Source organism: Salvelinus sp. IW2-2015, linkage group LG7 (genome assembly GCF_002910315.2).
Source record: "Salvelinus sp. IW2-2015 linkage group LG7, ASM291031v2, whole genome shotgun sequence".
NCBI lineage: Eukaryota > Metazoa > Chordata > Actinopteri > Salmoniformes > Salmonidae > Salvelinus > Salvelinus sp. IW2-2015.
Genome location: NC_036847.1, coordinates 16090034 through 16114836, shown reverse-complemented (window position 1 = coordinate 16114836; position 24803 = coordinate 16090034). Strand labels below are relative to the sequence as shown.

Here is a 24803-nt window from a genome sequence, read left to right as displayed (position 1 = left end):
AATCACTGAAGGAGAAAACCTAAAACCTCAGTTTTGAGTTAAAGCAGCTGACAATCTGCAGCAGATGTTGTTTATTTAAAGCATAATTCACCCATCAACTCAGTGGCCTTGGGGTTAGTGTCGGCCCTGAGATTGGAAGGTTGGGTTTGATCACCAGTTTAGTCAGACCAAAGACTCTAAAAAGCGGAACCCAATGCATCTCTGCTTGGCACTCTACATTAAGCAGATTCATTTGGGGTAAGGCATTGCAATAGTCTAGCGTCCTGTCCAGGGGGTATACTTGTATATCAAGTTGCCTCACACTACTGAAACAGGAGATAGGCTTCTGCCCCATGGGCTGTTATAGCTGGGACAAGGCTAATTATAATGCACCCAGAGGTAACGTTATATCCCATACATTTTTCACCAAACCTAAACTTCGTAAGCTTGTTGATTATGTTTAATATGTGAAATGCGAAGTTTTTTATGTTGTTGACCCCGTATGATGGTAAAACTGAATTTCCGACTGCGGATTATGCCGTTACGTATCACAGATACCAGCTTCATGAGATACCAGCTTCATGAGGCAGTCACCTGGAACAGGTTAGTCGAGGTAATTGAGGTAGTACTGTATGTACATGGAGGTAGAGTTAAAGTGACTATGCATACATAATAAACAGAGTACAGCAGCGTAAAAGAGGGGGGTGGTGGGGACAATGCTAATAGTCTGGGTAGCCATTTGATTAGCTTTTCAGGAGTCTTATGGTTTGGGGGTAGAAGCTGTTAAGAAGCCTTTTGGACCTAGACTTGGCGCTACAGTACTGCTTGCCGTGCGGTAGCAGAGGGAACAGTCTATGACTAGGGTGGCTGGAGTCTTTGACCATTTTTAAMGCCTTCCTCTGACGCCGCCTGGTAWAGAGGTCCTGGATGGCAGGAAGCTTGGCCCCAGTGATGTACTGGGCTACCCTCTGTAGTGCCTTGCGGTCGGAGGCCGAGCAGTTGCCATACCAGGCAGTGATGCAACCAGTCAGGATGCTCTCAATGGTGCAGCTGTAGAACTTCTTGAGGATCTGAGGACCCATGCCAAATCTTTTCAGTCTCCGGAGAGGGAATAGGTTTTGTTGTGCCCTCTTCATGACTGTCTTGGTGTGTTTGGACCATGATACATGATAGTTTGTTGGTGATGTGGACACCAAGGAACTTGAAGCTCTCAACCTGCTCCACTACAGCCCCGTTGAGGAGAATGGGGGCGTACTCGGTCCTACTTTTCCTGTAGTCCACAATCATCTCCTTTGTCTCGATCACGTTGAGGGTGAGGTTGTTATCCTGGCACCACACGGCCAGGTCTCTGACCTGCCCTCCCTATAGGCTGTCTCATCGTTGTCGGTGATCAGGCCTACCACTGTTGTGTCTGCAAATCTAATGATGGTGTTGGTGTCGGTGTCGTGCCTGGCCATGCAGTCATGAGTGAACAGGGAGTACAGGAGGGGACTGAGCACGCACCCCTGAGGGGCCCCCGTGTTGAGGATCAGCGTGGCAGATGTGTTGTTACCTACACTTACCACCTGGGGGAGAGCCGCCAGGAAGTCCAGGATCCAGTTGCAGAGGGAGGTGTTTAGTCCCACGGTCCTTAGCTTAGTGATGAGTTTTGAGGGCACTATGGTGTTGAACGCTGAGCTGTAGTCAATGAACAGCATTCTCACATAGGTGTTCCTTTTGTCCAGGTGGCATAGGGCAGTGTGGAGTGCAATAGAGATTGCAGATCTGTGGATCTGTTGGGGCTGTATGCAAATTGGAGTGGGTCTAGGGTTTCTGGGATACTGGTGTTGATGTGAGCCATGACCKGCCTTTCAAAGCACTTCATGGCTACAGATGTGAGTGCTATGGGTCGGTAGTCATTTAGGCAGATTATTGTAAGGAAGAATTTGTTCTTAACTGACTTGCCTAGTTCAATAAAAAAACGTAGTGTTCTTGGGCACAGGGACTATGGTGGTCTGCTTGAAACATGTTGGTATTACAGACTCAGTCAGGGTCAGGTTAAAAATATCAGTGAAGACACTTGCCAGTTGGTCAGCGCATGCTCGGAGTACACGTCCTGGTAATCCGTCTGGCCCTGCGGCCTTGTGAATGTTGACTTGTTTAAAGGTCTTACACACATCAGCTTCGGAGAGCGTGATCACACAGTCGTCRGGGACAGCTGATGCTCTCATGCATGATTTAGTATTGCTTGCCTAAAAGCGAGCATAGAAGTAATTTAGCTTGTCTGGTAGGCTCGTGTCACTGGGCAGCTCGTGGCTGTGCTTCCCTTTGTAGTCTGTAATAGTTTGCAAGCCCTGCCACGTCTGACAAGCATCAGAGCCAGTGTATGCCAGTGTAGTACGATTCAATCTTAGGCTTGTATTGACACTTTGCCTGTTTGATGGTTCGTCTGAGGGCATAGCGGGATTTCTTATAAGCTTCCGGGTTAGAGTCCCGCTCATTGAAAGCAGCAGCTCTACCCTGGAMCATTGCAACATAATTGTAATGTATGTAATTCATTTCAAATTACTAAACAAAGTTGTTATTTTTTCGCATGCATTGTATGCCTTCTCTAATAAAATAGAAAAATTCAGGGCACAGCAGGAAAGTGCTGATGGCACAGCTGTTGTTCAGCTTGTGCAGAATGAGAGGTACTTCCTCAGTTAGTTTTTAACAGTGCAGTTGTTAGATCAATTAACGTAATTGATCTCCCTGGTCAAAGTAGTTAGAATCTTTCTGRATCCTCCATCGATGGTCCCCCACCAGCAGTCGCTTCCAGACTGCACTCCACAGACTGCAGAGTAACAGATTGAAGACCAATCTGCAGGGAACCTTCAGTCTGGTGCTAGTCTGGCCTGGTGTTCCTCTGTGGCCTGAGGAGAAAAAATGCATAATGATAATTTGTATTTTTTGCTGAACATATTTCTGTTGCTAACGGTCTATTGTTGGATGGTAATACAATAATTGTACAGCAGCTTTTGTCACTTTTTAATGTTTTTTTGTTTCGATTTTGTTACGATTACCTTTAACATATTATTTTGACTGTATTATCTGTTATTAATAGATGGTCAAGGTATTGCCAACTGCCTGTCCAAAAGGCTTGCCACGGTCGGCAGTAGCATAAAAAACGCAAATGGGTACCATCTGAGGAGACAAGGTTTGTCCTCACAGCTCCCACAGGCACTGGTGTATGAAGATGCAGTGCAGGTGGACAGCACTGTTTGGCACTYGAGAGCAGGAGGAGCAGAGGATGATGGGGAGGTTCAAATCAATCAAAGGCTCTTTGTGCTCCATTCCCTCAGAGAACGGGCGTGTGAAGAGAAGTGGTACATTGATGATGTTTTCACTGCCAAGAAGTTCTACTTATATGAGCAAGAACTGTGTGMTTTCCAGACAAGGGTGGAATAGTAGATGGCTACCAGATTGAGTTACTCTTATTTGCTAATGTTAGTTAGCTTACGTTAGCTAACATTAGTCAAAGATAGAACAAACACACAAACATGTTTACTCTGCTGAAGGTAACTACCAGTCTAGCAGTGACTACCAGGACTGTAACGTTAGCTAACGTAGCTCATTTACCCAGTCTAGCTAACATTACCTCTAATGGAAAATCTTCCGTTTTGTTGTGAAGGTTGAAACAGATGGTATCGCATCACTTCTCAGCTGTTGTCTAAAATCCGTTCAGCCTGAAAATCCCTCTGATAATCTTTGGTTACAGTAAGCATCATTCTTGATAGCCGCAAACCACTYGCAGCATCTGGGTAAAACACTGGTAGGTAGAACGGTTAAAAATAATTTGAAAAGCACAAACATAGAACACAGAAATGTATGAATAAAAAAAGCACCAACATAAAATTACTTWTAYRTTKCTWTTMKWMKAAWAGMAAARTAWATCASAAAAGTGCAAGGGTGTCCATATATTTGTCTGGCACTGTAAGTTCACGATATCAGGAATGTCGGACTCAGCTAGTTTGTTGCAACATRAAGCAGAKTATAATCGTCACTTTAGCATGTGAGTCCCACMAGGATAGCCATCGCAGGCCTCTGRATCAATTCCTTCCTTGTATTAATTGTTTTCAGTTGTTTTCACTTTTATTTGGAAAATACTTGAACCTATAAATGTAAATATACACTTTGTTTTCTTTTCTCCACAAAGAAGAACTATTTCTATACTCCCTATTAAGGATATCAGAAGCATCAGACATATATTTAAGCAAGATAAATAATGACATATTGACTTTATTTAATCAAAGATCAAGTTGCTGTTTTGGATGACAGATATGAATTACAATTATGGCAGAATGCATCCGTGTGTATTCACATGATAAACTCATGTTCTAAAAATCATGTCATTTTTCAGTTCTAGATCCTGTCATTTTTCAGTTCTAGAGTCAGATCATCGTCAGATCAAATTGCTTCGAAGAAGAAGGTTGTCTCTTGATAGCATGGTCAGCATGATGCTCATAAAACTTTTCTAATTTACAGTATTTAGCCAAAAACCTGGTTATCTCTGCCAGAGTAGCGGACATAAGCCGAGGAATGGTTGCTCATGGTCACGTGAAGGTGTAGCCCCACCTGCGACTTCAAAATCAGTGTCTGCCCTCGGCCCAATAGGAAATCTCCTCTTGGTGTAATGGTAAGACGTTGGTTTCTCCTGCAGTAGATTCAGGGTTTGTATCTGCACTGTCACACCAGGAAGCTGAAACTTGGCCGCAAGTGGAACTTCCAGCAAGACAATAACCCCAAGCACACATCAAAATCCTGTCTGGATTTTTTTATTGAGAAATGTGATTAAAATCCAACTGCTAAACTGTCACTCAGGCTGTCAGACTGAAAATTACTATTGCTATTACATTCATTTCAGTTTGCATGAAGACTTTTCATCTATTCCACACCCCATGAAGGCCATCGCTACAGAACGAAGTCATTCAGAGATGAATGTAGCTACACACTATAGAAGGAGAGAGAGTAACATACAATACTTTTTCTCCACCTTTCCCTACCCCATCTTTCTGCACAATAATAACAAAGCCTTTTCCCTGTCATTTGAATTAGTTAGTATGCTTATCCCTCTCGTTCAGTCATCAAACCATTCACTGCTCCGCCAGTTGTGTGGGAAACTTTGATCTCGTCTCTCCCTCCTCCACTGATAAATATGGGCTGAGAGGGGTGGTGGGAGTACCCTTGATGTATTGAGCATTTGGTGAAGAGTGAAGAAAAAGACCATTGATTTTGTTTTGGGTAAACACATTGTAGAGTTAAAAAAACAAAAAACAATTGAAGAACAAGAAAATCCAGAGGATGACACATGGAAGTGTAAAAACACTTATTTCCAGTGTAGTCCTCAGGTAATGAATTAAAAGTGAAAAGCTGAAATAAGTATTCAACCCCTTTGTTATGGCAAGCCTAAATACGTTTAGGAGTAAAGATTTGCTTAATAAGTCACATAATAGAACCCCACAGTGGAGGTGTCATAATACCCTTAAAACCTAGCGCTCAAACAGGGAAATGGTTCCAATCATTGTCTGGAAAGGCCTGTAGTACTTAGATTCCTAAGTCCTACAGGCCGACCAGACAGATGGAGACCTATCGGGCCAGCCGTCCAGCAGGACCTAGCTGTCTTGAAGGCCAGCTGGACCTCTGGCCAGCCAGCCATACCTAGCTGTCTGTCTGGCCGGCAGGACCTAGAAATCTGTCAGGCCGGGCCAGACAGCTTGATCCAGCTGGCCAGATTTCTAGGTCCGGCCAGACAGACAACTAGGCCTGGGCGGCCCGACCTAGCTATCTGGCAGACCGGACTTCCAGAACTAGCAATCCAGCATGCCGGCCGATCGGATCTATCTGTCTCGTCGGCTGGCAGGACCTAGTTGTCTGGCCGGCCTGCCATACCTATCTGGCCAGCCAGACAGCTAGGTCCGGCCGGCCGGCCAACAAGACAGATGGGTCCGATCGGCCGGCATGCCGGATAAATGTCTGGCCGGCTGGACCTAGGTATACAGTGCATTTGGAAAGTATTCAGACCCCTTGACTTTTTCCACATTTTGTTACGTTACAGCCTTATTCTACAATGGATTAAATTGTTTTTTTCCCTCATCAATTTACACACAATACCCCATAATGACAAAGCAAAACCTTTTTTATTTTTTTAACGAAAAATAAAAACCTGAAATATCACATTTAAATAAGTATTCGGACCCTTTACTCAGTACTGTTGAAGCACCTTTGGCAGTGATTACAGCGTCGCTACAAGTTTTGCACACTTGTATTTGGGGAGTATCTCCCAATCTGCTCTGAAGATCCTCTCAAGCTCTGTCAGGTTGGTTGGTGAGCGTTGCTGCACAGCTATTTTCAGGTCTCTCCAGAGATGTTCGGTCGGGTTCAAGTCCGGGCTTTGGCTGGGCCTCTCAATGACATTTAGAGAATTGTCCCAAAGCCACTCTTGCGTTGTCTTGGCTGTGTCCTTAGGGACATTGTCCTGTTGGAAGGTGAACCTTCGCCCCAGTCTGAGGTCCTGAGCGCTCTGGAGCAGGTTTTCATCAAAGATCTCTCTGTACTTTGCTCCATTCATATTTCCCTCGAACTTGACTAGTCTTCCTGTCCCTGCCGGTGAAAAACATCCCGACAGCATGATGCTGCCACCACCATGCTTCACCATAGGGATGGTACCAGGTTTCCTCCAGACGTGACACTTGGTATTCAGGCCAAAGAGTTCAATCTTGGTTTCATCAGACCAGTAAATCTTGTATTTCATGGTCTGAGAGTCCTTTAGGTGCCTTTTGGCAAACTCCAAGTGGGCTGTCATGTGCCTTTACTGAGGAGTGGCTTATGTCTGGCCACTCTACCAGAAAGGCATTGGTTGAGTACTGCAGAGATGGTTGTCCTTCTGGAAGGGTATCCCATCTCCACAGAGAAACTTTGAAGCTCTCAGAGTGACCATCGGGTTCTTGGTCACCTCCCTGACCAAGGCCCTTCTCCCCCGATTGCTCAGTTTCGCCGTGTGGCCAGCTCTAGGAAGAGTCTTGGTGGTTACAAACGTCTTCCATTTAAGAATGATGGAGGCCACTGGGTTCTTGGAGAACTTCAATGCTGCAGAACTTTTTTGGTATCCTTCCAACAGATCTATGCCTCGACACAATCCTGTCTCGGAGCTCTACGGACATTTCCTTCGACCTAATGGCTTGGTTTTTGCTCTGACGGGCACTGTCAACTGTGGAACCTTATATAGACAGCTGTGATTTTCCAAATCATGTCCAATTAATTGAATTTACCCCAGGTGGACTCCAATGGAGTTGTAGAAACGTCTCAATGATGATCAATGGAAACAGGATGTAACTGAGCTCCATTTCGAGTCCCATCGCAAATAGTCTGAATACTTATTTTAAGGTATTTCTGTTTTTCATTTTTAATACATTTGCAAAAGATTCTAAAAAGCTGTTTCCACTTGGTCATTATGGGGTATTGTGAGAGAAAAAAAAGTATTTAATACATTTTAGAATTGTTTTATTTATTTAACTAGGCAAGTCAGTTATGAACAAATTCTTCTTTACAATAACGGCCTAGGAACAGTGAACTGCCTTGTTCAGGGGCAGAATGACAGATTTATACCTTGTTAGCTCGGGGATTCGATCTAGCAACCTTTTGGTTACTGGTTCAACGTTCTAACCACTAGGCTACCTGCTGTAACGTAACAAATTGTGGAAAAAGGGAAGGGGCCTGAATACTTTCCGAATGCACTGTAATGCAACATATTTTTTGTGATTAAACCATCAGTAGAGTTGAAAATGCAATGGAAACCCATTTAACTTGTATTTTTTTATTTGGAACATGGGTATTTAACCATAAAAGGTATTTGTATGTGTACTACATCATCATTCAGACATTTTGGCACAGTAACTGTTTGCAGGATCTATGAGATGTACCTATATACATATTTGTAGCTTTATAATAGGAGCTTAGTATTGGAGCTTAGTGATGATAAAGAGCTCTCTGCTTAAAGGCATAAAGGAGGCCTATTGGTGTGCACATACAACATAGTTTCACCACTTCCCCCACCTCATGGTTGGTTCCTCTCTTCCACGTTCACTCCCCTCAACTGGTCTAGGAGTGTAGTAAAGTACATTGGATAGAGATAAACTTGACGAACAGAATAGACCTGTATTGTTTCCAATCATCTTTGCGTCTGAGTAACTTGGTCACACGGCATTAGACAAAGAGCCTTTGAGAGTGACCACAATTCTTCAGTCCATCCTGTTCTTTTACTATTTTCCAAGGGCACATCTGTGTGGAGATATGAAGAGAACAGAGGCTAGCTTGGTAAAGAAAGGAGTAACGGAACTTCTGTTATCACTTGTTTGTGCGCAATGACCTCACACACCCGATACACATAGCCATAAGAAGAAAACAAGGTAGCTTATGATGCCCCGATCTGCCCGGGAGGGGTGGAACCAACCATGACTAAGTCGTTTTTAGGTTTCTATATAAACCCCTTGCTTTTCTGTTTTATTGGGCTCTCAGAGATCACCTACAGATGGTAGTTGACTAGCTCCATTATTGCAATAATTAATCGGTATTAAAGGTTGATTGATTGAAGAAATTGAGTCTCTTCTCCCTTACTTGATTAGAATTTCCACGACAACTCACTACCCAAACCAGACGCAACTTGTTTCAAGCGGCCAAGAGACCTCGTGATCTCCTACTACGATCTAGTGGACAAACTTGGAGTCAGACAGGGGACAGATTTACATCAATGGATAGGTAGAGACTTTCTCGTATGTATGTCACTCCTGTAAGACAAAAATAGAAGGCATGGCACGTTGCTCAAGCTGCTGTATCTCGGGCTCTGTAGTAGTGGTAGTTGTTTCTGACATCTTAATCAGAATTCTACAGTTCTTGCCTTTAACAGTACTAAGCATGTATTTGCAGAACTTATAGTTTAGAAACCGAAATGTACTTTGAGGGTAGCATACAATATAATGTGTTGTTTAGAAAATGCCACCAGAGTTTAACAGAATAAGTTCAAGGTTAGAATGTGTAGAGAGAAGTCCATAAATGGAATCTAGCTATATTTACGGTCTCATAGCTATAAAGCGGAGACCCTAAGCTCTGACATGTATAGCATGTTACTGTACAGCCACTACGTTCCAACTTAGGCGCTGAAATCAGTGACCAAATCTATAATTTTCCTACAGTATACGGGTTGTGATTGTAAAGGGCTATGAGGTCAATAAGTTTGAAGGTGGAATCAGCATGTAATATTTATTTATTTGATGAGTTCAACCACGGAACAAACTAGATAACATGATCATTTACAATGGTGGAAAGAATGGCATGTGCTCCTTCATGCAATATCCGCAGGACAATATTAAAGTGAAGCTGCTCACCCAGCGGTATGGATGCAAGACTAACTAAACACTGTTTACTTTCAGACTTCAGAAATATCGAATMAACGTGTAGACTGAGGGAGCAAAGCAGAACATTGCAGGTAAAACTGTTATGTATGCTGTAGGTAGATGTGGCAGTTATCTATGATATCGGAGAACCATGGATATTACATGTACAGTGCCTTCAGAAAGTATTCATACCCCTTGACATACGCCACATTTTGTGTTACAGTTTGAATTCAAAATGGATTAAAAAAAWATATATATAAAAATCTCATCCATCTTCACACAATACCCCATAATGACAAAGTGAAAACATGTTTTTAGAAATGTTGGCAAATTTATTGAGAATTAAATACAGAAATATCTAATTTACATAAGTATTCCCACCCCTGAGTCAATACATGTTAGAATCACCTTTGGCAGCAATTACAGCTGTGAGTCTTTCTGGGCAAGGCTCTAAGATCTTTGCACACCTGGATTGCACAATACTTCAAGCTCTGTTGTTGATCACTGCTAGAAAGCCATGTTCAAGTCTTGTAACTAGGCCACCCAGTAACATTCAATGCCATCTTGGTAAGCAACTCCAGTGTATATTTGGCCTTGTGTTTTAGGTTATTGTCCTGCTGAAAGGTGAATTTGTCTCCCAGTGTCTGTTGGAAAGTAGACAGAACTAGGATTTTGCTTGTGATTAGCTCTATTCCGTTTCTTTTCATCCCCCAAAAAACTGTAGTCCTTGCCGATGACAAGCATACCCATAACATGATGCAGCCACCACCATGCTTGAAAATAAGAATAGTGCTCAGTGATGTGTTGGATTTGCCCCAAATGTAACGCTTTGTATTCAGGACAAAGTTAATTTCTTTGCCACATTTTTTGCAGTTTGACTTTATTGCCTTATTGCAAACAGGATACATGTTTTGGAATATTTTTATTCTGTACAGGCGTCCTTATTTTCACTGTCATTTAGATTAGTATTGTGGAGTAACTACAATGTTGCTGATCCATATGCTGCTTTCTACCATCACAGCCATTAAACTCTTAACTGTTTTAAAGTAATTGGCCTCATGGTGAAATCCCTGAGCGGTGTCCTTCCTCTCGGCAACTAGTTAGGAAGGATGCCTGTATCTTTGTAGTGACTGGGTGTATTGATACACCATCCAAAATGTAATTAATAACTTCACCATACTCAAAGGATATTCAATGCCCCCCCCCCCCCCCTTCTACCTATAGGTACCCTTCCTTGCGAGGCATTGGAAAACCTCCCTGGTCATTGTGTTTGAAATTCACTGGTAGACTGGGGGACCATACAGATAATTCTGTGTGGGGTAGAGATGGTGTCATTAAAAAATCATGTTAAACACATTGCACACAGTGAGTCCATGCAATTTGTGACTTAAGCCCATTTTTACTCTTGAACTTCAGGCTTGCCATAAAAGGCATTGAGTACTTGACTCAAGACATTTCAGATTTTTCATTTTTAATTAATTTGTGAAAATAATCTACAAACAATTCCACTTTGACATTATGGGGTATTGTGTGTAGGCCAATGACACAATCTCAATTTAATCCATGCTCTAACACAAAATATGAAGGGGTGTGAATACTTTCTGAAGGCACTGTGCAGTGGACACAATTCTACATACAATGTGGGATTGAAACCTCATTGGTTCATCGCAATTTTCATGCCTGAGCTAGTTCAGGTGGATTTCTCACTTCATACAGTTTGTATAATCACTTGATTTTAGAAGAGATGTGGAGCTTTAAAACAGAGAAACAAGTCTCAGATATCCAGTTTACCTCAGATTTATTATATTTCCTAATTCTTATAAAAAACATGATCTTAATGTTCATGTGTAACACCATTGCCTTGGACATAGGTTTAGTATGGATGCACTACTGATACGTACTCCATGGAGAACTATAGTTTTCAATATTTCACACCTATGTTCATAACAAATCAGGTCCCCAAGAAATAAAAACCAAAAGGCATAATTTTGACATCAGTATTCTGGATTATTCCATACTAGATCAACAACCATATAGTACCAAATATAGGGATTGTATAGCAAAGGATAAGAAACCAACTAAATTGATGTGCAGTACATCCTCAGCATTCAATCAACTTACACATGTAACTTCATCTCCATTGGTGAATAAACTATATCTAAACAAGTGTTATATAGGAAACAATCAACACTTCTGTTGACATTTTAAAGTGGTAATGTTCTCAACTCAACTTCTGACCTGAGCTTTTCCATTGTGGCAGATAATACATTTTCAACCAATATAAAATCATACCGTTCGTCTGCCTGGAGGTAAACTATGATAGAAACCACTTCAACAAATGTTGCCTACTGTAATGGAAAAACACAATCCAGGCACTATTGGATTATCTTGAATTATTTGGGTGAATGAGTTGACAGAGGTGCGAAGAGGAATACGTTTATCAGTTCTTTAAACCAGAGTGGGCATGTTTTGCAATTGAGTGTACCTTCATTTTAAGAGGTAATCTGGTCTTTATACAACCAAGTACTATGATTAAATCCATACTAATAATGTGATAGAATCACATTGCTCCAAAGAGTAGGGTATGAATGTTTTCCTTCCCACCTCATTTTCCAACTAGATGTTGACATAAGTGATTACCATTTAAGAATCAAGACATGACAAAAATTCCAGAACAAATAAATACAAATAGTTTGTAAGACTGGAAGGAAGCACTGGAAGGAATTAATACTCTCTGAAAGGAACAGAATTGCCCACTGAAGGTCTTTCCTTCCTGGTGGAGACCGAGAAAAGAGGCGTAGCAGCTGTTGTGTTGCTTCTGTTGCCAGAGAGAATCAGGTCAAGGATTAAGATTTTGTTCATCATGCCACTCATGCTTCACTCAGTACCTGTGAAGAGTAAAATAGTATGGATAAGTGAGACAAAGAAAGGACGGAAAATACCTGGTGTAGGAATTTCACTAGGGTGGGAGAAATGCCCTTAATTGCTGTATGAGGTGTCTGACACGTACAGTAAATGATTGTATTTGTAACAGGGTTACCTTTCTTGCAAATTCAGGGAGGATGAATGATGCTCTGTGGATCTCCGGGTTGTAATACCTCAGGTTCATACTTTCCACTTCATTTGTTGAGAGTTCTCTCACTGGATCTCTGAAAGTGGTTTGCTAAATACAAAAAGACAATTATTGTAAGAATATGGGACTGTGACTGACCTTGGGAAAAAAGTAATCACTARGGAAGTGGGTTTCAGAATGTTTTTAAATACTTTGCTTGTTTAGAGGCCTGAAATACGACTTTCTCACGTCTTGGAATAGACCTGTCAATGTAAGGTTCATACATGCATTATAAACCATCTGAAGTCATCTTTTAACATATGAATCCCAGAAATCCTTACATGCAATTATTTAAGGACTTCATGCATGTTAGATAAGCGCATGCCTTTTTTGATCACAGTGAGAATAAATCAATAGAACAATTATGAATGCATCCAAAGTTAGATATACAGATAAAATGTTCTACAAGTTGGATTGGGAAGGATCTTAGACCATTCATCCATACGGAATCCTTCCAGATTCTTTATATCCTTAGTCTGCGCTTATGGAGTTCCCTCTTCAATTCAAACCACAGGTTTTCAATGGGTTTCAAGTCCGGAGACTGAGATGGCCATTAAATGTGGATTTTGATGTGTGCTTGGGGTTATCATCTTGCAGTCAAGTTTCAGCCTCCCCGCAGAGGCAACAATGTCCTGGTACGGGGTAAAGTTCATGATGTTGTTGACCTTAACAAGGGCCCCAGGACCAGTGAAATCATAGTAGCCCCATAAAAGATCCACCATATTTTTACAGTAGGTGTGGGGTTATTTTCTGCTCATGCATTCTCATTTCGACATCAAAACCCACCACTGGTGTGTGTGTGGCCAAATGGCTCTATTTTCATGTAAACGCCTGGAGTTTGCTAAACGTCTTTGGCACTTGGATTGGAAGTATTAGACCTTGTTAGTGTCACTTCTCTCTTTCACTGCATTTATTCGGAAACAAAGTAGCCTAATCCCAAAAATATATATTTAATTTAACTAGGCAAGTCAGTTAAAAGGCCCCTTTTTTCTCCACTTCCTGTCTGAATGACGTGCCCAAAGTAAACTGCCCATTACTCAGGCCCTGAAGCCAGGATATGCATATAATTGGTACCATTGGAAAGAAAACACAATGTYGGAGAGTATAACAATAGATATGGTGGGAGAAAATCCAAAGAAAAACCAACCAGAATTTTTTTGTTGTTGAGAGAGACCATGCTCTTCCAATGACCAGTATAAGGGAATACTAAATTCTAGCTCCCAGGATGCAATTCTTATGGCTTCCACTGGATGTCAGCAGTCTGTRKAAGGTTTCAGGCTTGTAACTTGAATAACGAATAAGAAATACGTTTTAGTACAAGGACACCGGCATGGAAATCCGTGTTTGCGAGCGCCAAGACGCACCTGCTAAAATCGGTTTCCTATTGAACATACTTCTTTCCGTAAGAAATATTATAGTTTTTAGGGTATCTGAGGAATAAATAGAAATCTATTTTGACTTGTTGAAACAAAGTTTAGGCGTAGATTTTCGGACTCCTTTCTTTGCATGTTGAACGAGTGGATTACTCAAATCGATGGTGCCAACTAAACAGACTTTTTGGGATATAAAGAAGGATTTTTATCTAACAAAAAGACACTACATGTTATAGCTGGGACACTGGATGAAAAATCAGAGGAAGATTTTCAAAATGTGAATATTTAATCGCTATTTGTGAATTTATGAAACCTGTGCCGGTGGAAAAATATTTTGATGTGTGGCGCCGTCCTCAAACAATCACATGGCATGCTTTCGCTGTAATAGCTACTGTAAATCGGACAGTGCAGTTAGATTAACAAGAATTTAAGCTTTCAACCGACATGACACTTGTATGTACCTAAATGTTTAATATTCACAATTTTTATGATTATTTATTTGAATTGCGTGCCCTCCAGTTTCACCGCTKGCGGGAGGCCTAGGCTTAATAAGTAATTAAGAACATTTTTATTTTCAATGACAACTCACTGTTCCCCGGTAGGCCAACTGCCTTGTTCAGGGGCAGAATGACGGACTTTTACCTTGTCAGCTCGGGGATTTGATCCACTAGGCTACCTGCCGCCCTGGTTGGACAAGCAAATGTATAGGCTACAGATGAGATGGCATTTCAGCTGCAAATACATTGATAATTTTCAGCCCGATCAGAAACATTGTGGTCACAATCTTACTTCCTAAATGGTATCACTGATGTCTCTTGTTGAATTTGGGTACTATTTCACGATAAGGATTTATCGTGGACTCCCGAGTGGCGCAGCATCTCAGTGCAAGAGGCTTCACTACAGTACCTGGTTCGAATCCAGGCTGTATCACATCCGGCTGTGATTGGGAGTCCTATAGTGCGGCTCACAATTGGCCCAGCGTTGTCCGGGTTTGYCCGTCATTGTAAATAAGAATTTGTTCTCAACTGACCTGCCTAGTTAAAGGTTAAACATTTTTTWAAGGTTTTTCTTTAATCCATTTAGATATCCTGGGCACAACACACATTAGTATTCATTCCATAGAGGCTATCAAAGGCAACTGTTTCCATTTTTTATAGATAAGTACATTGTGGCCTGCCTTCCTGTAATGTCAATGATCCAAATCAATAATTCCATATTGTCCTTTTTTTTGTCAATCGCTGGCTTGTAACCTGATGAACAATGTTCATTGGCAGATGGAATAATTTCCAATTATGTTGTAAGGTTAAAGTAATGAGGTTACAGGATGGGCCCAAGCACACCTAAGAATTTATTTTAACTCGGTGCACACACCTGCATGGACGGAGAGCAACGACGTGGTACGTGACGTTGTACACACACAGGCTTACACATAAGACACGRACTCTACACACACATGGATTTTGTATTGTAGATATGTGGTAGTAGAGTAGTGGCCTGAGGGCACACAATGTGTTGTGAAAAGTCTTATGAAATGTAATGTCATAACTGTCTTAATGTTGCTGGACCCCAGGAAGAGTAGCTGCTGCCTTGGCATCAGTTAATGGGGATCCTTCATAAATACAAATACATTTTCAGGGACCTTTTTTTGGCTGTTGAGCACTAGTTTCAAAACGACTTGCTTAAAGTATACAAAAACATTAACATGTCTTTAACTCATTAAATTCCATAGGTAATGAACCACTAAGAATTACGTTACTGAAGACAGAAAAAAGCTAACCGGGACAAAGACTGACACTTACAGCATTTTTACTGCACAGCATAAAGCCAATCTGACCACTTGGGTAGGTGGGAATGGTGCAGTAGGCATAATCTACCACTGGGAACAGTGTCTTGCAGAAGGTCCGCATCTCTTTAATCAGCTCCAAGTGGAGCCATTGACACTCTCCTGTGGAATTCYGAGGCAAACAAAAAAAGGTGGGTCAATTCCGTCAGTGTTATTGATCTAACCGACTGCTATAGAATCAAACTATTTCCTCACAGGGCAATAAGTAAGCTGCTGAGCAGCATTTGCTGCAAATAAAGATAGGGATGGTCTTCTGACTCCCCTCACCAATTGAGCATTTATCTTATTGGCAATCTTGCTATAATAATGTGATATAGGTAGCAACAGGTTCCTGACAAGTTTAGATTGGCTGTCTATTTACCTCGTGATACTGCTATGAATTGCACACACTTTGCCATCTTTTTTCTATTAACGATATCTGAAGCAGGATTGAAGTGTCAGTAGAAATCATGTCACCTTGGCAACAAAGAATTCCACCATCTCGTAAGGCTGTCTTCATTAGTTCATAATAAGACTCTTTYAACAAACTCTCAGCAGGCCCTGTAACAGCAAGAAAAATATAAGTAACRGGATTAGACTTACAGAAAAGTGAACAAGCACACTAATTACACAGAAATATGAGTAAATAAAACACTCATGTCGCAGGCATCTGTTTCCTTACCAACAGGGTCAGATGAATCTGTTATAATGATGTCAAAGGCATCCTGGTTCTGTTTCATGAACTCAAATCCATCCCCAACATTCAGAGTGAGTTTGGGACTGAAGAACCCTTGTGCCATACCAGGGAGGTATTTCTTCGACACATTGATTACATCCTTAAGGGCAAAGTGAATATTATAACAAACTTCACACTTCTGTGTCTTCTATGCTGTTACCAGTCAATTACATTTTGAGAAAAGAGCACGATTCCAGTCAGTGTTTGGTACCTACCTCATCGATTTCACACTGAACCACTGATTCAACAAGTGGGTGCTTTACCACTTCTCTCAGGACGCCACCATCTCCCCCACCAATAATCAGGACCTGCAAAGAGAAGGGAATATTCATTATAATAAGTGATACAAGACACCAAATTCCAAAACTTCCCCAAAAGGTAATCTGTCCTGGATTCTCTACAAGGCACAATTAAGTCTTGTAGTATAATATGTTCAACTGAATTTATGGTGGGATGACTATACCTTTTTGGGGCAAGGGTGGGAGCACAGAGGTAGGTTGGCTATCATTTCTTGGTAGGAAAACTCATCTCTCTCTGTGCATTGAATAACTCCATCCAGCACAAGTACATTTCCATAGGTTTTGCTGAAAATATATGGTATGAGATTACTTACTTGAATGACTAATTAGTGCAAACAAATAACCCCAGAAAACACTAGAAGAGCAGGAACAGGTCAAAAATAAACAGACTGGATGTGGTTGCATGATAATAAATCAGGGATGGGTTAGGGGTGTCAAATACAAGTCATGACTGGCAAGATAAAGCTAGCAACCTAGTTAGCCAACTAACGTTATGTATATGAGACAAGTTGTGCCAAGACATGCTAACGAATGTAGGCCTACTTACGTTACTTAGCACACATAATATTGCAGCAATTTCAATGACAAAAGTGAGAGATGGCAACATTTGGGTTCATGACATCTGGCAAGTTAAACTAGCTAGATAGTTAGCTTTGGCTAGCTAACGAGCTAACATGAATAAAATGACCGCGACACACAATCAAAACAAATAATTAGCTAGAAAACCTTGGGACACGTTTCCTCCCTTAGAACCAATTAAGTAACTATAGTAGCTAGGTTAACGACGTTAAGGTATTGCTGTCAGTTAGCTAGGTAGATACGTTTGCTAACTAATTAACGTGAGCTAACTAGTTAGCGCTAGCTAAACTTCTAGCAATAATGATTAGATGAGAGATCAGTTACTTAACCTCTCAATTTTAAAAACAGCCTAAATACTAGCTAGCCAGCCACTCAGCGTTACATAACTAGCTAACGTAGCTAGCATAAACAGTTGTATTGCTGGCTAGCTAGCGTTAGCAACCTAGTTAAATAGCTAGCTACTTACCTCCTGAAAACCATGACATCTTGAAATTTAGATTTTTGTTGGTAAAGAACCTCTTCTACTTGCAGACTCATCGCTTGTCCAGGCCATAACGTACACGTTTCTGTGAACCATCCGTCTTTTATGCTGTCCATTATTGATGCAGTCAAAGTTTACAGTTCGTTATATTAACAAACAAAAAATATTTGTTAATGTTTCATTCAAAATAAATCTGACTGAGTTGTGAACCACGTTGGGGCGTGTAGCATGCCTTCTTCGCTTTGGTATCTTCTTCGGTGGGTTTATCAGCGGTTGGCATCCAACGTTATGTTTCATTACCGCCACCTACTGTACTGGAGTGTGGGACAGAGAGGGAGAAGCTAAATCCCACCTGCCAGCCCGTTGCTCTTAAAAATATATAAAATATGTGAGACTATATCTAATGACTTTCTACTCAATTTAATCTTTAAACTAATTTCCTGTATCACCTTCTTCCTCAAACTAGATCTCAGCTTCCCTCTGATACTGCCCACACTATAGCAATATTTAGGCTCCTGAGTGGCGCAGAGGTCTAAGGCACTGCATTGCCGCGCTAGAGGCGTCACTACATATCCTGATCCGATCCTGGGCTGTATCACAACCGGCCGTGATCGGGTGGCGCACAATTGGCCCAGCGTCGTCCGGGTTAGGGGAGGTTTTGGCCAGGGTAGGGCATCATTGTAAATAAGAATTTGTTCTTAACTGACTTGCCTAAGAGTGGATGTCGATTTAAGGCAGCCCCCCGCCCCTCTCTGATTCAGAGGGGTTGGGTTACATTTCAGTTGAAGGCATTCAGTTGTACAACTGACTAGGTATCCCCCTTTCCCTTTACCTTAAAGGTTAAATAAAAAATAAAATATGCTCCATGGTCTCTGTTTCCTGGCAATAATCACACTTTCCTGTTGGATGCTTTCCTATCACATTTAAAGTCTTATTCAACCGGCTTTGTTCCACCCTTAATCTAGTAAAAATAGCCTCCTCTCTTCTGTCCTTTGCTGCCGTCCCCCCCTCCCTGACTTTCCTCTGTACTTGAAATACATGCCTGCCCTTAGTATCTCTATTCCCCTGCTCCTGCCATCTCTGCATCATCACTGTCCATAACAGGCCTTTTGCCTCTGCCTTGCTCATTGAAACTACAACATCAACATCCCCACTACTAAGTGCTTGTTTAGCCAGTACATCAACTGCCTCATTCCCCTCCACCCCACATGGGCTGGGAAGAAAGTAAATATTCTGTATACCCATCTGTCTAATCCTGCCATGGGTTTGTAGTACATCCTAAATTAGGTCTCGTCTGCTACGTAATCTGAAGGACTGCAGACTCATCAACATTGCATATGAATCAGAGAAAATAATTACTCTGTCTGGTTTAACTTCCTCCACCCACTGCAAGGCCAACAGTAACGCCACCAGCTCCGCCGTATATACACAGTACAGCCAGATGATCTGTAATGATCCYTCCTGTCCTTGGATCTTTTGAACCATCTGTGTAAATGGCCACAGAATCCTGATACACAGTATCCAGACGTCTATTAAACAAATCAGATCAACACCCTCCCTTTCTTTCAGTAGTCTCTCCAACACTAGATGAACGAATGGAGGCGGGAGTAGCTTGACTTTGGTATCATGGCGTTCAAACATTTTGTTTGTGCATGGCGTCACCTACTGTGCCGTAGTGTGTGGTCGATCGTGTTACATTTTGTGATACAAAAAATTGCAAGGAAGTGTGGAAAAATGACCAACTAACTCTACATCAATTTACCACTATTTCATACAAATTAAATCACCACCCCATTCCACTACTTTGACAGTGGTGGTCAGTGTGGTTTAAGATGAGGATGATATTTATTTTTTTATGAGCATGGCCTTATTTCTTTTACAGCATATTTCGGACGACTGTCATTCCTATTCCATTCATCCAGRTCAATGTATCGTCAATAGGTTTAGGCCTTTACATGATACTCAAATTTTCTCTATACCCATCATGAGGTTGCTACAACCTAGCCTATGAATGAAAGTTTACAATGTAGGTGCACAGGTCAAGAGAAATTTGAGTAATCAAGGTGACAGACATTGACAAATTCAATACCTCCTTGCACAATGCTGCCTGCATCTAACTGCAACTGTTGGACTTATAACACCCTAGATCAAACAAGAGTTTCTATTAGACAAATTCAGGTATGTTTTTCAACGTTTCATTCCGTTTGTGAAACGTTTTTCAACAGAATCGTCAGAATGAATACACCCCATATCACACACAAACAGTTAACTTTTATAGCAGCCACATACAAACAGCATAATCCCTTTGAACGCTGGATGATTCCTTCTCGCATCTACGCGCTCTCATTCTCTCACCTTTTCCCTTCAGTCCACAACACATCAGCTGACTGTGACCAGGCAACAAAAATCTTTCCAAGCCAAWCTTGCATATCATAACCGCTACACACAGCCTACATCGTTGTCAACATATTAGCTAACGTCAAGTAAACATAGCTACTAGAACTAACGTGTTAGTAAACCCGCTACAATCATGCAGTACAGTGTACAGTTAAGCAAGCAGTTACACCGGCAGGCCTCAGTGTGTAAAGGAGTGCATAACTGGCTGCAGGGAAGTCAGGTGCAGGAGAGCAGAAATGGGTAGCAAACGGAGCCCTTTATRGAGGCGAACAAAACACGGCACTCAGAAAACTAAACACACACGGGTTACAATAACCCGGCGCAAACCAGCCTGGAGTACACGTACAATTACATACAGTGGGGAGAACAAGTATTTGATACACTGCCGATTTTGCAGGTTTTCCTACTTACAAAGCATGTAGAGGTCTGTGATTTTTATCATAGGTACACTTCAACTGTGAGAGACGGAATCTAAAACAAAAATCCAGAAAATCACATTGTATGATTTTTAAGTAATTAATTTGCATTTTATTGCATGACATAAGTATTTGATACATCAGAAAAGCAGAACTTAATATTTGGTACAGAAACCTTTGATTGCATTTACAGAGATCATACGTTTTCTGTAGTTCTTGACCAGGTTTGCACACACTGCAGCAGGGATTTTGGCCCACTCCTCCATACAGACCTTCTCCAGATCCTTCAGGTTTCGGGGCTGTCGCTGGCAATACGGACTTTCAGCTCCCTCCAAAGATTTTCTATTGGGTTCAGGTCTGGAGACTGGCTAGGCCACTCCAGGACCTTGAGATGCTTCTTACGGAGCCACTCAGTTGCCCTGGCTTGTGTTTTCAGGTCGTTGTCATGCTGGAAGACCCACCCATGACCCATCTTCAATGCTCTTACTGAGGGAATTTTCGTGGTATCCAATCGCTAGTAATTACTATCTTGTCTCATCGCTACAACTCCCGTACGGGCTCGGGAGAGACGAAGGTCGAAAGCCATGCGTCTCCGAAGCCAACCCAACCAAGCCGCACTGCTTCTAACACACGCACGCCTCCACCGGAGCCAGCCGCACCAATGTGTCGGAGGAAACACCGTGTTACCTCCCCCTTGGTTAGCGCGCACTGCGCCCGGCCGCCACAGGAAGGCGATGTCGCTGGAGCGCGATGAGACAAGGAATATCCCTACCGGGCCCCAACCCCTCCCTAACCCGGACGACGCTATGCCAATTGTGCGTCGCCCCACGGACCTCCCGGTCGCGGCCAGCTGCGACAGAGCCTGGGTGCGAACCCAGAGACTCTGGTGGCGCAGCTAGCACTGCGATGCAGTGCCCTAGACCACTGCGCCACCCGGGAGGCCCGTCCTTCTCTTTTTGAGCCGGGTGTTTGAGTAGGCAAAACTAGCTAACTGCATTCTCTAGCTAAAAAAATACAAAATCTCTCTTGGTTCTCCTTAATTTTTAAATAATTACATTTGTTCAAAACTGTTCAACAATTGTCTTTCTTTGAGTCAACTACTCACCACATMTTATGCACTGCAGTGCTAGCTATCTGTAGTTTATGCTTTCAGTACTAGATTAATTCTGATCCTTTGATTGGGTGGACAACATGCCAGTACATGCTGCAAGAGCTCTGATAGGTTGGAGGACTGTCCTCCAGAAGTTGTCATAATTACTGTGTAAGTATGGAAGGGGGTGGGAACCACGATCCTCCTAGGTTTTGTATTGTATTGTTTGTATTAAGTCAATGTATCCAGAGGCTACACCATGACTCTACCCTAGAGAGTGCTGTTGAGGCTACTGTAGACCTTCATTGCAAAACAGTGTTTTTTAATCAATTATTTGGTGACGTGAATATATTTAGTATAGTTATCTAAAAGGATAATTTTAATGTTTCACTATTTTTATTTGTATGAAATTCACTGAGGATGGTCCTCCCCTTCCTCCTCTGAGGAGTCTCCAATGTGCTTTGACCKTAACTGATACTACACCAGGCTAGGGGTTTTCTAGTTCCCACCACAACTTTACTTCTTGTGTTTCTCTTCTTTTTCGCCACTGTAACCCACTCATTCTCACTCTCTGTGCTATTATCTTCACCCGACTCACTAGCAGTTTAAAACAAAACCACAGTTTCCGCCATCTTTTCCTATACTCTCCTTCATTCCGAATCATCCGGCCGCTCTTTGAGCCACCTTCTGTTCTACTCTGACCCTAGCCCAATATTGGACTAAAGGTGCCTAACGTTACTCCTTAGTCCAAAGACTTTACATGTTCTGTTTAAAGGCCGAATTGGCTCAGGAAGCCAAAACAGACAAAAACTCAATCTAAATGTGAATTGATTTTCAATTGCGGTACGGTTCTAGAAACATAAATCCCTCTACTTTCACATCACATCAAAATAATTTCATAAATGCAAAATACAATGTTTTAACACATCTGCAGCAGACAGTATTTTTCAGTGAAAACACATTTGTGGCACCTGTCTTCCGTTTACACACAGGTGTTCAGAGACTCAGATAGCTAATTAGCACAGGTGGTCCACTCTGTCTTCCATCTGTTTTCCGTAAACAAGCGCCGTAACATGGAAATATGGCCATGTGGGAACCCTTACCCTATAAAAGGTGTGTATCAATGTAACCTTTATTTTATTATTATTTATTGACGATATGAAAGATAAAAGGTCCTTATTCTTCCAAAACCGTACCGCAAGCGATGCGTATTCATTTTCAGACCAAGCACCACAGCTTTTAAGAAAACTACCCCCTACAGAAGATACCTTCGTCCAATTACTTATGTGTAATGTAATGGAACTGAGAGTCATGATCAAGGGCTACTCTGACCCTGGCAACCTAAACCTGTCTCTCACGCACTGGACACTCCTGATCCTCAGCAACATGGGCACTCCCACAATTGACATGTTTTTTTTCTCTCACCGATACTACACATTCCTTTGTCCCATGCCCTCCTGCATACTTCTCACATCTCGGAATCTCCCTACTACACACTGCTACAACATGACCATAAGCTTGGCATCTGAAACACCTTAATGGGTTCAGCACAAAAGCTCTCATGGGATAACTGACATATCCTAACCTGACTATCAGATAAAGACTCTGCTTCAAAACTCAAAAGGACAGAGTGTCTTCTCAGTTTCACCACGCTCGCCATCAGGTCTACGTCACACCAAACGGCGGGCGTCACAGACTCAGGGAATCTTCAATTTCAGTTGCATCACCTCAACCCTTAATGTCACCCCAGTAATCACTCCTTTCAAAGGCACCCTGCTCCGGAGAGCAAAGCAAGTCACAGGTCTTGTCCCCAGGCGAGTGACACAAAGTGCCTTTTCCCTCTGGATGGAAGAAACAAAGAAGATCATCACAAGTCCACTTCAAGCTACCTTTACCGACTTCACAGTACCCAACTTCTTTTCTACCCAGCCTGATACTACACATGGATCAGCCAAAAGGCAGGGATCCACTTTCTCCAAAAATGCAACTCCCACTGGGCCCGAATCATCCTTTGCATGACGTTCGGGCGAGGCTCAGACCACAGGTAATTCATCTTCAATCTCGTCAAGTAAAATTTCTGAGCCATCAGTATTTGGCCCCATTCTTCCTCAACACACATCTTCCCAATGCACTTGGCTKTTCTCCTTCTTCCTCGCTGTCCATAACCACATCTACCCGTTCACCATGCTCATACCGTGCCTTCATCCMCTGTACTGCTTGCAGAACATGCACTGATGGCCTTTCTCCAATACCCACCTTCTCTTCCTTAGCCCAATTTACTAGTCTGGCTATCTCCGGCCTCTCCATGCTCACAAAATATGGGTTACTCTGCCCGCTTGTTGACATCAACCAGTACGTCACATTATGACGCACCTAGCATGCGTTCTTCTTCTGTGGTGTTTTATGGCGAATGACACGCAAAAAGATGACTGCACCTCTACATGCGTCTTCCTGAAGAAATGTGCCTGTCCATTAGGCTGCCTTCCTTGAACCCTCCATAAAGGTACACGTGAACTTAAAAATATACACTTCCGTTCAAAAGTTTGTGGGTCACTTAGAAATGTCCTTGTTTTTGAAAAGAAAAGCACATTTCTTGTCCATTAAAATAACACATTTATTAGAAATACAGTGTAGACATTGTTAATGTTGTAAATGACTAGTGTAGTTGGAAACTCAGACTGGCCTTCTAGGCAGAGTTCCTCTGTCCAGTGTCTGTGTTCTTTTGCCCATCTTAATCTTTTATTTTTATTGGCCAGTCTGAGATATGGCTTTTTCTTTGCAACTCTGTCTAGAAGGCCAGCACCCTGGAGTCAAATGTAATCTATTACTTCTGTACTGCCATAGTAGTAGCCTATACTCAGATCCGGGCGGCCCTATARGCTCACTACGCAAGTTGCCTGGGGCCCCGCAAATTACGCAAGGGCCCCGCTTCCCCCTCGTGTCAAAGCAGGTGTCAATGTTTACAACTTCGATGAGAGGATGAAGCGGAACTATCCTTCATGAACAGAGAAAAACAACAACATGGAGAGTGAATTGCGGGAACCGCAAGTTTGATGTCAGCAAATAACASTAACATTAGGTTGATGMGCTAGCTTGCAGTGCATCTCTCTCT

General features: G+C 42.1%; 1 protein-coding gene across 1 annotated transcript; it reads right to left on the bottom strand.

Annotated features, from left to right (window-relative positions):
• Positions 1-11784: 11784 nt before the first annotated feature.
• srm (spermidine synthase) lies at positions 11785-18031 on the bottom strand. Its single transcript, XM_023991141.2, has 8 exons — positions 17774-18031; positions 16893-17013; positions 16645-16737; positions 16376-16529; positions 16171-16254; positions 15671-15816; positions 12427-12549; positions 11785-12274 (listed from the first exon to the last, which is right to left on the bottom strand). The coding sequence occupies exons 1-8, from the start codon at positions 17902-17904 to the stop codon at positions 12257-12259; spliced, it is 870 nt and encodes a 289-aa protein (XP_023846909.1). The 5' UTR covers positions 17905-18031; the 3' UTR covers positions 11785-12256.
• Positions 18032-24803: the final 6772 nt, after the last annotated feature.